At 33.5% G+C, this 13049-nt stretch overlaps 1 protein-coding gene across 1 annotated transcript in view; it reads right to left on the reverse strand.

The window, feature by feature from the left end:
• CEP162 (centrosomal protein 162) overlaps window positions 1–13049 on the reverse strand; it is a 76156-nt gene that overhangs the window by 6931 nt on the left and 56176 nt on the right. The window contains exons 24-26 of the mRNA XM_045842534.1: window positions 11286–11427; window positions 9188–9286; window positions 6173–6307 (exon numbers count right to left, since the gene is read on the reverse strand). Coding sequence (XP_045698490.1) covers window positions 6173–6307; window positions 9188–9286; window positions 11286–11427 — 376 coding nt within the window. The remainder of the gene's footprint in view (window positions 1–6172; window positions 6308–9187; window positions 9287–11285; window positions 11428–13049) is intronic.

A 13049-nucleotide genomic window follows, 5' to 3' on the forward strand; every position in this document is an offset into this window, starting at 1 on the left:
CAACCCCCTAATCCTCTTCCTATCAACTTATTCTCTGTATCCATGAGTGTTTGTTTTGTTGGTTCATTTATTTTGTTTTTTATTTCAGATTCCATGAACAAGTGAAATCCTATGGTATTTGCTTTTCTCTGACTTATTTAATGTCTCAAATGGCAAGATTCAATGTTTTTATAGCTGACCAATATAATATCCACTATATATGATGCATATCATTCACACACACATATATAAAAATAAATATACATATATAAATCACTTCTTTATCCATTCCTCCACTGATGGACCCTTCGTTTGCTTCCATAGCTTGACTATTGTAAATAATCTGCAATGAACATAGGGGTGCACATATCTTTTTAAATTAGTGTTTTGACTTTTTTGCATAAATACCCAGAAATGAAGTTACCCTTCCTAATGGTCTTCCTAATTTAGCCTTTTAACTTTTGTACTAACTTTATAGTTGGTCAATTCAATGCTTTTAAGTGTCTGCCTTTGTCAATGAGAATTTTTTTTTCTTCTACATTTTCAATCTTTTCTGCTTAAAGAAGTCCCTTTAGCATTTCTTTTAATACTAGTTTAGTGCTGATAAACTCTGTTAGCTTTTTCTTGTCTGGGAAACTATTTCTCCTTCCACTCTAAATGATAGCCTTGCTGGGTAGAGTAATCTTGGTTGTAAGTTTTACTTTTCATCATTTTAAATATTTCGTGCTAATGCCTTTAGCCTACAGTTTGTTGAAAAACCAGATGACAGTCTTATGGGAATTCCCTTGTATAAAATAAAAAACTGTTTTTCTCTTGCTACTTTTCAAATTCTTTGTTTTTTACCTTTGGGATTTGAATTATGATGCACCTTGGTGTAGGCCTCTTTGGGTTCACCTATTTGTAATTCTCTGTGCTTCCTGGAATTGTATTTCTATTTCTGTGGCCCAGTTAGGTGTTTTACGTCATTATTTCTTCAAATAAATTTTCAATCCCTTGCTTTCTCTTCTCCTTCTGGTACCCCTATGATGCTAATATTGTTGTATCTGATGTTGTCCCAGAGGTCCCTTAAACTATCCACACTTAAAAAAAAGATTTTATTTATTTATTTTTAGAGAGAGGAGAGAGAAGGGGAGAGAAACATCAATGTGTGGTTGCCTTTTGCACAACCCCTACTGGGGACCTGGCCTGCAACCCAGGCATGTGCTCTGACTGGGAATTGAACTGGCAACCCTTTGGTTCGCAGGCCAGTGCTCAATCCACTGAGCCACACCAGCCAGGGCTGGTTTTTTATACAATAACATTGTCATCTGCAAATAGTAACAGTTTTACTTCTTTCTTTCTAATTTGGATGCTTCTTTCTCTTGCCTAATTGTTCTAGCTAAGACTTCCAATACTATGTTGAATAAATGTGGTATGAGTGGGCATTCTTCTTTTATTTATGATCTGGAAAAAAGGTTTTCAGCTTTCACTATTGAGTACTGTGGGCTTCTAATATGTGAGCTGTATTGTATTGGGGTACATTCTGTTCAAAACCCATTTCTTGAGAGTTTTACAATGAAGAGTTGAATTTTGTCAAATATTCTGCATTTACTGAAATAATCATGTGATTTTTAATCTTTGATTTGTTAATGTGGTGCATCACATGAATGATTTGCATTCCTTGAATAATCATGTTTGTGATCCTTTTAATGTAGTGTTGAATTTGGTTTCCTAATAGTTTGTTGAGGATTTCTTCATCTATGTTTAGTGGGAGAAACTGTTCTGTATGTTCTCTTCTCATAGCATCCTTGCCTGGTTTTGGCATTGGGTAATGCTACTCTTGTAAAGGAGTTTGCAAGAGTTTGGTATTCGTTCTTTAAATGACTTGCAGAATTGATCTGTGAAGCCATCTGGTCCTGGACGTTAAGAGGTTTTTGATTACTGATGTAATGTCCTTACTAGTAGTTGGTGTGTTCAAATTTTGAATTTCTTCATGATTGTCTTAGTAGGTTGTATGTTTCCAGGAAATGATCCATTTCTTCTAGGTTGTCTATTTATTGGCATACAACTAATTGTTCTTAATAGTGTCTTATGATCATTTGTACTTGGTATCCATAGTAACAACTCTCCTTTCATTTCTGATTTCATGTATTTTTATTTAGTCCTCTTTTCTTGGTGAGTCTAGCTAAAGGACTGTTAATTTTATCTTTTCAAAGAACCAACATTGTTTCATTGACCTTTGCTATTGTCCTTTTAGTCTCTATCTCATTTATTTCCACCCTGATATTTGTTATTTCCTTCCATCTACCAACTTTGTGCTTCATTTGTTCTTCTCTTTCTACTTCCTTGGGGTGTAAAGTTAGGTTGTTTATTCAAGACCTTGTTTCTTAAAAATGTCTTGTAGGCATTTATTGCTATAAAATTATCTCTTACAAATGATTTTGCTGCATCTTGTAAGGTTTAGTATGTTATTTTCATTTTCACTTGTCTCAATATATTTTTTAAACATTTTTTTTATTTGTCCTTTGATGCATTCGAGTTTAGAAACATGTGGTTTAATTTTACATATTTGTGAATTTTTCTGTTTTCTTCTTGCAAATGATTTCTGGTTTCATATAATTGTGGCTGGGAAAGACGTTTAATATGATTTCAGTCTTCTTAATCTGTGGAGGTCACAGTGAAAAAAAATTACAGCTTAGGGTGTGTGTATCCAAGAGATACATGTACATGTTATGACCAAAGTGATGGCTTAAACATCATGGCTTAACACTGGTCATGTACAAACATGCAGCAGTCATGACCTTGAACTTATACACCTGATATATGTAACAATATTTAAGAGTTTGTATCTCTCAAGTCAGCTATGACCTCCTGCTGGGTTAAGTTTATTAAGACTTCTTTTGTAGGTATATGATCCATCCTGGAAATGTTCCATGTGTGCTTAGGAAGAATGTGTATTCAGTTGCTTTTGCATGGAATGTCCTATGTATGTTAAGTCCATGAGGTTTAATGTGCTTTTTAAGGTCAGTGTTTCCTTACTGATTTTCTGCCGGGATGATCTATCCACTGCTGAAAGTGAGGTATTAAAGTCCTCTACCATTATTGTATTGATTCTTCCTTTAGGCTTGTTCATACTTGCTTTATATAGGGTCCAGCAGAAGTAAGGCCTGCTTGAGTGCGGTTGGTAGAGTAACAATATGGGTGTAATAATTTATAGTTTTTTGGTTTTTTTTAAAGATTTTTTTTAAGGTTTTATTTATTTATTTTTTTAGAGAGGGAAGGGAGGGAGAAAGAGAGAGAGAGATAAACATCAATGTGTGGTTGCTGGGGGTCATGGCCTGCAACCCAGGCATGTACCCTGACTGGGAATCGAACCTGTGACACTTTGGTTTGCAGCCCGCGCTCAATCCACTGAGCTATGCCAGCCAGGGCAATTTATAGTTTTTAATTTGAACATTTCACTTAAAGTGTCATATGATATGCTGAAGTGTGATATTGTTATGTTACAGAATTACATGCTTATGATTTTGTAATAAAAGAGGGGCTGGACCCTGTATATTTAGGTGCTCCTGTCATGGGTTTTATATCTTCTTAGTGTTAATGTTATATCTTCTTAGTGGACTGACCCCTTTTTAATTATGTATTGGCCTTCTTTGTCTCTTATTACAGTCTTTACTGTATAGTCTTATTTTGTCTGATATAATTGTAGTTATCAAAGCTTTCTTTTGGTCTCCATTTGCAAGGAATATCTTTTTCCTTCCCTTCACTTTTAGTCTATCTGTGTCCTTACTATTGAAATGAGTCTCCAGTAGTCAGCATATAGATGGGTCTTAAAAAACAAAATCCATTCAGCCACTCTGTCATTTGGTGGGAGATTTTAGTCCTTTTACATTTAAAGTAATTTTAAGTATGTATTCATTGCCATTAAAAATATTTACTAGGTGTTTTGTAGTTCTCTGCTCCTTTCTTTTCTCTTCCTGTGTGATTTTATTATTTTCTTAGTGGTATGCTTAGATTTCTTTCTGTCTTTTGTGTATCTACTATAAGTTTTTGCCTTGTGGCTGCCATAAAGATTACTTACATAAGAAAATTTATATTCATAACCCTATTTTAAATTATAATAACTTAAATTTGAATGCATTCTAAAACTCTACATTTTCCCTCCCCTGTTTTGTTTTTGATGTCACAATTTATATCTTTCTATCCTGTGTATCCCTGAGGAAACTTTTATAGTTGTATTTTGACTCCCTTTGCCTTTTAGCCTTCATACTATCTTTATATGATTAATACACCACTTTTACAATGTTAAATTATTCTGTATATTACCAGGTATTACCTTTACCAGTGAGATTTAATCTTTTATACATGTATGTTTTCCTGTTACCAATTAGCACCCTTTTGCTTCAGGTTAAACAATGTCCCTTTAACATTTCTTGTAAGGCTAGTGTAGTGGTGATTAACTCTTTTAGTTTTTGTTTATCTGGAAAACTCATTTCTCTTTCCATTGTGAACAAAAGTTTTGTTGGGTATTCTGGTTAGTTGTTTTTTCGTTTCAGTACTTTGAAAAAAATTAGCATTTTAAATTATGGTTGACATACAATACATGAATTTCAGGTATATACCATAGTGATTCAGCATTTAAATACCTTATGAAGTGATCATCACAATATAGTAATCATCTGTCACCACATATTATTATCACAATACTACTGAGTATATAGTAGCATTGTACATTACATTCCTGTGACTTATTTTATAATTGAAAGTTTGTACTTCTTAATTCCTTTCACACTTTCTGCCTGTACTTTTGTGCCATTTCCTTTTGGACTGAAAAGTTTCTGCTGATGGTATTATAAAGGTTTCCTCAATGTCTTTAGTTTCTGAAGATTTAATTTCAATGTGTCTTGGTGTGGGTTTCTTTGGGTGTTTTTTATGTGGAGCACTTAGCATCCTGAATCTGGATGCTATATCCTTCTCCAGGCTATGAAAGTTTTCAGCCATTACTCTTTAAGTTTTCTGCCCCTTTTCCTTTTTCTCTGGGACCCCTATAATGCAAACATTGGTCTGTTTGATGGTGTTCCATAAGTCCCTTAAGCTACCTCCACTATTTGTCCCCCGCCCTTTCTGATTGGATTATCTTCACTGCCCTGTCTTTGAATTCACTGTTCATTTCTTCTGCTTCATGAACACCTCGAAATATTTTTCAGTACAGTTATTGTATTCTTTAGTTCTGTGACTTTTACTTGGTACTTTCTTATAATTTCTACTTCTTTATTGAAGTTCTCACTCTGTTCATTCATTCTTGTTCCAAGCTTGGCAAATATCTTTATGACCGTTATTTTAAACCTTTTAACAGGTTAATCACTTTGTTTCATGAAGCTCTTTTTCTGAGGCTTTATCTTGTTCTTTCTTTTGGAATATATTTTATCATTTCTTCATTTTTCTTGACTCTCTGTGTTCGTTTCCATACATTAGATAAAAGAACCATCTCTTCCAGTCTTGAAGAAGGGAGTCACACAGGAGATGAGCATGTCTGCTCAACTCTGCCTTACTTGTCAGGGAGCTCTCCTTGTCTCTCTACTTCCCCTCTTCCACCCTGCAGTGTGCACACTGAGGAAAGGGCACCTATAAGCCAGGATGAGAGCTCTCACCAGAAAATGAATCAGCTGGAATTTGATCTTAGAATTCTAGCCTCCAGAATTGTGAGAAATTTAATTTGTTTTTTAAGCCTCTGAGTTTATGACATTTTGCTGTGCCAGACCAAGCTGAATAATACACTGTTCAAGCAAAGTTCAAAATCAGCACCAAGGCTAATGCCTAAAACGTATCATGCCCTTACTTCTGCCATTTTTCTTTTGCATCTGTTTGTGAACAGTAATGATATTACTTGTGTTAGGCTCATAAGAATTGAAATGATCACAGTTTAATGTAGGTCTACTTCTTACAAAGATTTATTGAAATGACTTGAACTTTTGAGAGACCTAACAATAATTAACAACATGACACAAGTTGTTTCTCTATTTCTCCATATATAATGCAAACCAATCTTCAGGTATTTGAGATTTAAAGTCACTTTTAAATTGTTAATAAGATTAATATATAATGGAAACACTTTAAAAAGTAAGTTTTGCTAGGAATGACAAAGCTATAGCAAAGTGGAGGTACTTAAAAGTGAAGAACTATCCCAATATGTAAATGTGATTTACTACCTTACCTGTTGCAGTTCTTGCTCTCTTTGTTTATGTTTCATTTCCATCTGTTTAATTTTCTTTTCTAAGTCTATGAAATGTTTCATCTCTGGTGTATGGTTTTCTTTGGCCTCTCTCAATTCTTCCAAGAGTTTTGTAATCTAAAATTGAGGTATGAAGTAAATGAAAAACTATGATATGAAAATAATTCATTTTTAACAGGTAGTCTTAAGAGGTAAGAATGTTAACCACGTCTTCTGAACTGACCTCACATTCCAAAAGGTTTCAGAGTGGGCCACCTTTACCTCCCACATATGCCAAGCTGGTTTATGGCACTCAAAATTAAGCTGGGCACTTTTCGTTGGTGTATTCAGCTTTGCTAAAAAATATTTGTTAATAGAGTGATTACTTTTAAGATTAAATAATACAAAAAGAGTTCAGTAAATATGGATCCTTCTGTCAACTCCCTATAATCCTATTTATAATTCTCTTCTGGCTCTTATCATTTTACCCTTTATATTTCATTCCACAAACAAATGTATGCATATAAAATAGAGATAATGAAGTAATAAACTTTCTGTGCTTGCTGCTGTGTTAAATCCTGAGGTTGCAGAGATGAAAGACACGGGAAGTCACAGTCTAGTGCACTATCTCCTTTTTCACATGAGGGCCCACAGAGAAAGTGGACATATCTTATGTCACCAGGGAGTTAAATGGGAGGATGTGAAGCTTCTTTATATTGGGCTTGATGAAACAATTACCTGTATTTCCTTTATGCCATATAATTATAATTTGCTAATTGTTAACATCAAAAGGCAAAATAATTGACAAGCAAATGAAAATAGACAAAATTAACAAATTCAATTATGTTTTACATGGAAACATGTAGTACTTAATAACACTGATAATACTAAACACATACTTCTTCCTAAATTAATTTTTAAAAGGAAAAAATACAAGCAAACTAAGTCAGAGGCAAATCAAAGTATTTTAAATGTGAAACATTCCTGACCAAAAAAAATATGCAGACTTTAACTGGATGATGTGCAGAAAGGTCATAAAGGCTGTACAGAACATGCTGTGGTGAGGGGTGCTAGGCATAAAACTATTATATCAAAACAATGATCACCAAAAATTGTAAAACACCAAGAACATATAAAACAATGACTCTAAACTAAAAAGTTATCAGAACAATTGTTATACACATAATGGTCAAATATCACTTTAATTTCTGTAAGCTTTTTAATGATTGAAAAGTGACTGTGAGTATATCAATAGACAACATTTCCAGCCATCATTATCTTGTGATCCACAGGTAATCAATCCATTTCCTGATACATTAGCTGGGGAGTGCTTCGTCAAGTGAATAAAAAACAGTTGAGTGAATGAGAATTCCAATATAATGTGATGGTGAGATGCCCAAAGAGCAGTGAAGGACACTTAACTCAAAAGAGAGGTGGGCCACAGGATTCTTAATCTGAGACAACTGTGTTTGAATCAATCTTAATCTGAGACAACTGTGTTTGAATCAATCTTAGCAGTAGTGAGTCATGACATTATGTGCTAGGCACTATTTTAAGTACTTTACAGATGTTGTCTTAATTTATCAAACATTTTTTGTTGTCTGATTCCCCAAATAAAAAGTAGGCTCTAAGAAAGCAGGGATTTTGTCTACTTTGTTTTTCTAACACTGTGCACAGCAAAGAGTAGGTGTTTAACAATTATTCATCAATTAATAAATGAATTCCCCTTTAAACAATTAAACATTCATTTGTAAATTGCATGAATTCAGATAATCGGTTCTAGACAAAGAATAGAAAAAATTTCTCTCCATTTGTACCTACTTAAATGTATCTTTAAGAGTATAATTAAAGTTGAATACTTATTTTTATAGAATACCTATTTTTACAAAGTTCTTGCATTGTAGTGAATTTATCCTATGTAAGTATTGTATTTTGCTGTGTATAATGTGCACATGTGCTTTTGTGCATGTTATACACAAGATTATTATACCCATGGTATGTAATCATTATACAAATGTAAAATGTGTATTATTATTTTTCCCTCAAAATTTGGGCAAAAAGTGTGCATAATACATAGCAAAATACGGATGGATACATAAGCAAAGATGCATGATCAAACATGTTTCCTGTTACATAAATACTATAGAAAAAACTATAGTAACAACTTCCATGTCCAATGATAAGGAGGGGCTTGGTAACCTCAGGCAAGTTACTTAATTTTCCTAGCATCGATTTCTTCATCATAAAATGGGAATAACAGTACCTACCCTTTGGGGTTATAATGAAGAACCACATATAGCACATATCACAGTGCCTAGTACATACTAAGCACTTAAAACTCAGTAACTATTATTGCTATGGTGAGTTTCCAGAAAGATCTATTTCCTATAATTATATTATTATTGATGATCCAGTATCACTGTCATGATTACTTGACCTATTTCCTAACCCAATTAAATAGTATTAGTACTTAAAGAACAAATGGTTTCAATCATACAATTATATATCATAAAAAATCCAACAAAAGAACCAAAAATCCCATTTCCCCACTGCTCAGAAAATAACATCTGGGAAAGCAAACTTTTTTTTCTATGAAAAGTAGACATTTATTGAAGATACAGGATATAAGAAACACTGTATGTAGGACAATGACGTCTCAGTCCCCTTCAAAGTAGGCACCTTGGGACCTCACACAGTTCTCCTAATCACCATCAGCTGCCCCACTGTATTTTCCTGAATCTCATCAATGGTCTGAAATCTCTTCCTTTTCAAAGGTTATTTTAGTTTGGGGTAAACCCAGAAGTCACAGGGTGCCAAATCTTATTCATTGGCAGTGGTTTGAATTAAGTCATTAGCCAACAAGACTTTCCATAAGCAAATTATTAATGTAATCTTGACATGATATTTCTAGATACGTCTATTTGTATATTTAAGTTAACAATTTTATGCAGAAATATGAATATGATTGAAATGGCTAAGAGAACCTTATGTAGGTCCAATATTTTTGTTATTTCTTACCTCTTTCTGTAAAATTTCTTCTCGAACTTGAGAAACTACTAGAGACTCTTGTTTATCCTGCAGCTCATTAACTTGATTTTGGAAATGTTTTATAAGTACCTAGAAAATTATGTTAGAAATACTAAGTTAAGAAAGCTCTTCCTTGAACATTATTTGAAAAAACATATGAAAGTCAACTAATGACTTTTGTTCATACTACAAAATTTTTTAAAAATCCTAATATTTTAAAATTACCAAGTTCTAACATAGAAATAAATTGCCATAGGAATTAAGTTTATTGAATTAATTAAATTCATAGAATAAATTCATTGTTTTGCTTCTTTCAATATTTAATATAAACTTTATGTTAAATTATAAAGCATCACACTTATTACAAATTAATGACTATGTAACCACTTGGCTTTTTTACCTCTAGGACTTTTTTTCTGAGGCCTGAAAAATACCTTTTAAGACTGCTGGAGGTAGGGGACTATAAGGGTACTAAATGGTAATGGAAAAAATATAATAAAGATGAAATAAAATAAAATAAACCTATAAAGTCTAAGCATTTTGAAGAAAGTGGTTATTATTTTTATACTTTGTGATTAAAGTAGAATAATAGCTTTTATTTAAAAGCTATTGACTAAATAAAGATAACACAAGCCTAATGTCTGTGAAATAAATGTTAGTCTCACATTTTTAGACAAAGAAACTGAAATAACACTAAGACTTCCTTTAAGAAATCAAAAAAGCTTAGGAAAAAATCATCTCATCTGTAATGTTTTGCTTTTACTGTTTACATGATCAAACCATGCCAACTTCTATTTAACGCATAATTTGCAATATTACATTTAGAATGCTGGGAAAGTAAAATATTTGTGCCACTGCAGCATCATGATACTACTTTGCCGACCTCTCTTAGACCACGCCTTACTATACAGTCATGTGACATGTTTACACCACACACTGACACCCACTCTTATGAAGAAAAAGGCTACAGAGGTTATCTTCAAGGCTTTATAATGGTTACTTTTGAAAAGCACTTTAAATCTTTTTACTGAATTGTTGAAAACAGTCACAGTTCTTTCTGAGCTGAGATTAAATATAGACCTCATTACATTTCATCCTTATGTACCCCAAATATTTCAACATGAATCTCCTGATATAGATATTTTCTCACAAAATCACAATGACACTTTCATACCTAAGAAAATGAACAATTTCACAACATCTAATATGTAGTCCATATTCGAACTTCCCCAATTTGGGGATTTGTTTTTAATTAAGATGATATTAAATAATTATAGGTGGGAGAGGTGGTAGTGAGATAATTATTTCTTGAGTAATTACCTTAGCTTTTTTAAAAATTAAAACCTACAGAAAAATATAGAGCAAAATGAACATTCATATATTTTTCAACTTGAATTACCAATTGCTAATATTTTACTCTATTTGCTTTTTTTCTTGGATACAGCATTTGAAAGTAAATTGCACATTCTATTTTAATGTTGTTTGTTCACCTTACTAACTCCGGAGATGGGCCACACTGTAGACATTCATAGATATCTGAGAAGGAAGACACTTTCGAGGAAATGCAGATGAGCTGTCAGTATACCCTGTTATAATTTTTAAAAGACTGTGCTTCATAATAGAGCTATCTATGTATATCTCTGTTCAATATTTTGTCCCCCAGTGCCTGACTGTCTACAGATGCAGGATTGTTCTTTACTCAACGGGTAAGTTAATGAGGCAAAGGAATGACTGGGACAATTACTTGTCAGTTGAGATCTGGGGTAGAGGGAGATGGTTTAACATTCAAGTTCAAGGACTAAGTTCCCAATCACATTAGACACAGCCCTCAACCACCCATTAACACTAACTTAGAAGATCTACTTGAAAAATACAGGCACAAAACTGTAAAACACATACTTAGAGGTATAACTTTAGAAGAGTTAAACATATAGTAATGGCATCCTACACGAAAATAAAATCAAGCTAATACCATTTTTATTACCAACATAAAGTGAAGTTAAAATAATTCCAAAGTAGTATTCTGTTAACAATACCAAAAAGAAAAATCATCACATTAAAGCAAAGAAAGTTTGTTAAAGTCACTTACCTCCTGAGTAGCTATTTTACGATTTAGTTCAGCTACTTTGGAAGAAGAATTTTCTACTGCGTTTTGGCAAAGGAGCTTCTCTACTTCCCTCTGATGAGATGCTTTGAGAGATGAGATGTGTGCTGCAGTCTCTTCCTTGAGCCTTTAAAAGAGCAAACAAAAGAAAGCCACATATAGAAGCAGCTCTTCAACCTCTAATTCAGAGTTAGCACAAAAACAGTGTAAGAAGACTGGAAGTTAAAGAAGTGAAGGGAGAGAAGGCACCAATATCTCCTGCACTGTGCTAGGTGACTTACACATTATTTATTTATGAGTTCGTACAACCACTCCATGAACTCACAATTATTTACTGAATTGTTTAAGGACAAACTTGACTTTAGGAAAGAGTGCTGTATCTAGGGTCCTGGATCAGTAAGTTGCAGAGCTGTGGTTTGGGCCCAGCAGAGCTAAAGCAGGCCAGGCCTTCCACTCTACCCTCAGCCTAGTGCTGCACATCTGAGGGAATCAAAGGTTCTAAATGTTCTGTCTGGATTTAAAGCAAAGGGCCTGTTATTTTACCTTTTAAGAAAAACTCGTATTTCTTGCCCAGATTCTTATTTGGATAGTCACAATTGTTCCCTTTAAAATCACCCATGCTTTGTCTAGGCATTCTTCTCCAGTTTTTGGTCCATGCATATGACTCTGGGCTAGCTGCATGTTGTGAGAATAAAATTGTTTTTTACCGTAATTCTCAGGACACAGAGTAACTGAACCAAATTAATCTGGATCATAAGAGACTACTGATTTGTCTCTGTGACAAAATGTATGCATTCAGAGACAGTTTAGCAAATGGTAGAGTTACAACTCTGATATATTTCTTATAAACATTTCCTCTCTTATTGAAAATATTATTTTAAAATGACAGGATTGTAATCAAAGCAGATAGTCACAAGTGATACCTATTAATATGAAAATTCCAAAATCACAAACAAATATATCAATTGCTTATTTGATTATATGAATACTTTGAGTAGGGCCCTAAGAAAAGCATAGAAATCTGAAGCACTCATGACATAACTGTATATAATAAAAAAAACACAACACTCTAAATCTGCTACTAGGAAAGGTTATTTCTTCTCAGACCCAGAGCTGTTGGAGAAACAGATTAATAATACTAAAAAATTATAAATATGTATAGAGAAATTTATAGGAAAACCTGAATTTTTTCTAGTAAAGAATGTAATTCTTTCTAAATAGCTTCATTGCTACTATCACATTTGGGACTATAGAAAAAGTTTCAACTTGGAAGCAATACGGTTACCATGATGACTCAATGAGACATCCCTGCCAGTCAATCAGTAAGTATTTGTTAGGTGCTTCCTATGTTCATTTGGTTTCCTATGCTCACCCTTCCTGTGTTCTACTAGGACCCACCTATTCCTTCATACGGGCACTCAGTACTCAGTGTGACACCTCCATCTCTGTGTTCCTTGAGTCAGGTAAATGTACTGACGTCCTAACCTTTGAAGATCCTAACATTATAGATTCTCAATATATATATCATAATTAATACGTTGGTTTATAAACATTGAATTACATGTTTTTGTGCACCCTGAAACATTTTAAATCTCACAAACCTATTGTGTTTACTGGTTGCAAAGGATATATAGTCTTACATCAGTTCTCAAGGATCTACAAGGCAGTTATATATGATTAGTGCTGTCTAGGTTTATAGTCATAAATCACGTAAGAGTTGGGAGGCAGAAGCAGGAAATTTCTTGGAAG

This window comes from Phyllostomus hastatus, unplaced genomic scaffold (genome assembly GCF_019186645.2).
Source record: "Phyllostomus hastatus isolate PE091 unplaced genomic scaffold, TTU_PhHast_1.1 phas_contig_40, whole genome shotgun sequence".
NCBI lineage: Eukaryota > Metazoa > Chordata > Mammalia > Chiroptera > Phyllostomidae > Phyllostomus > Phyllostomus hastatus.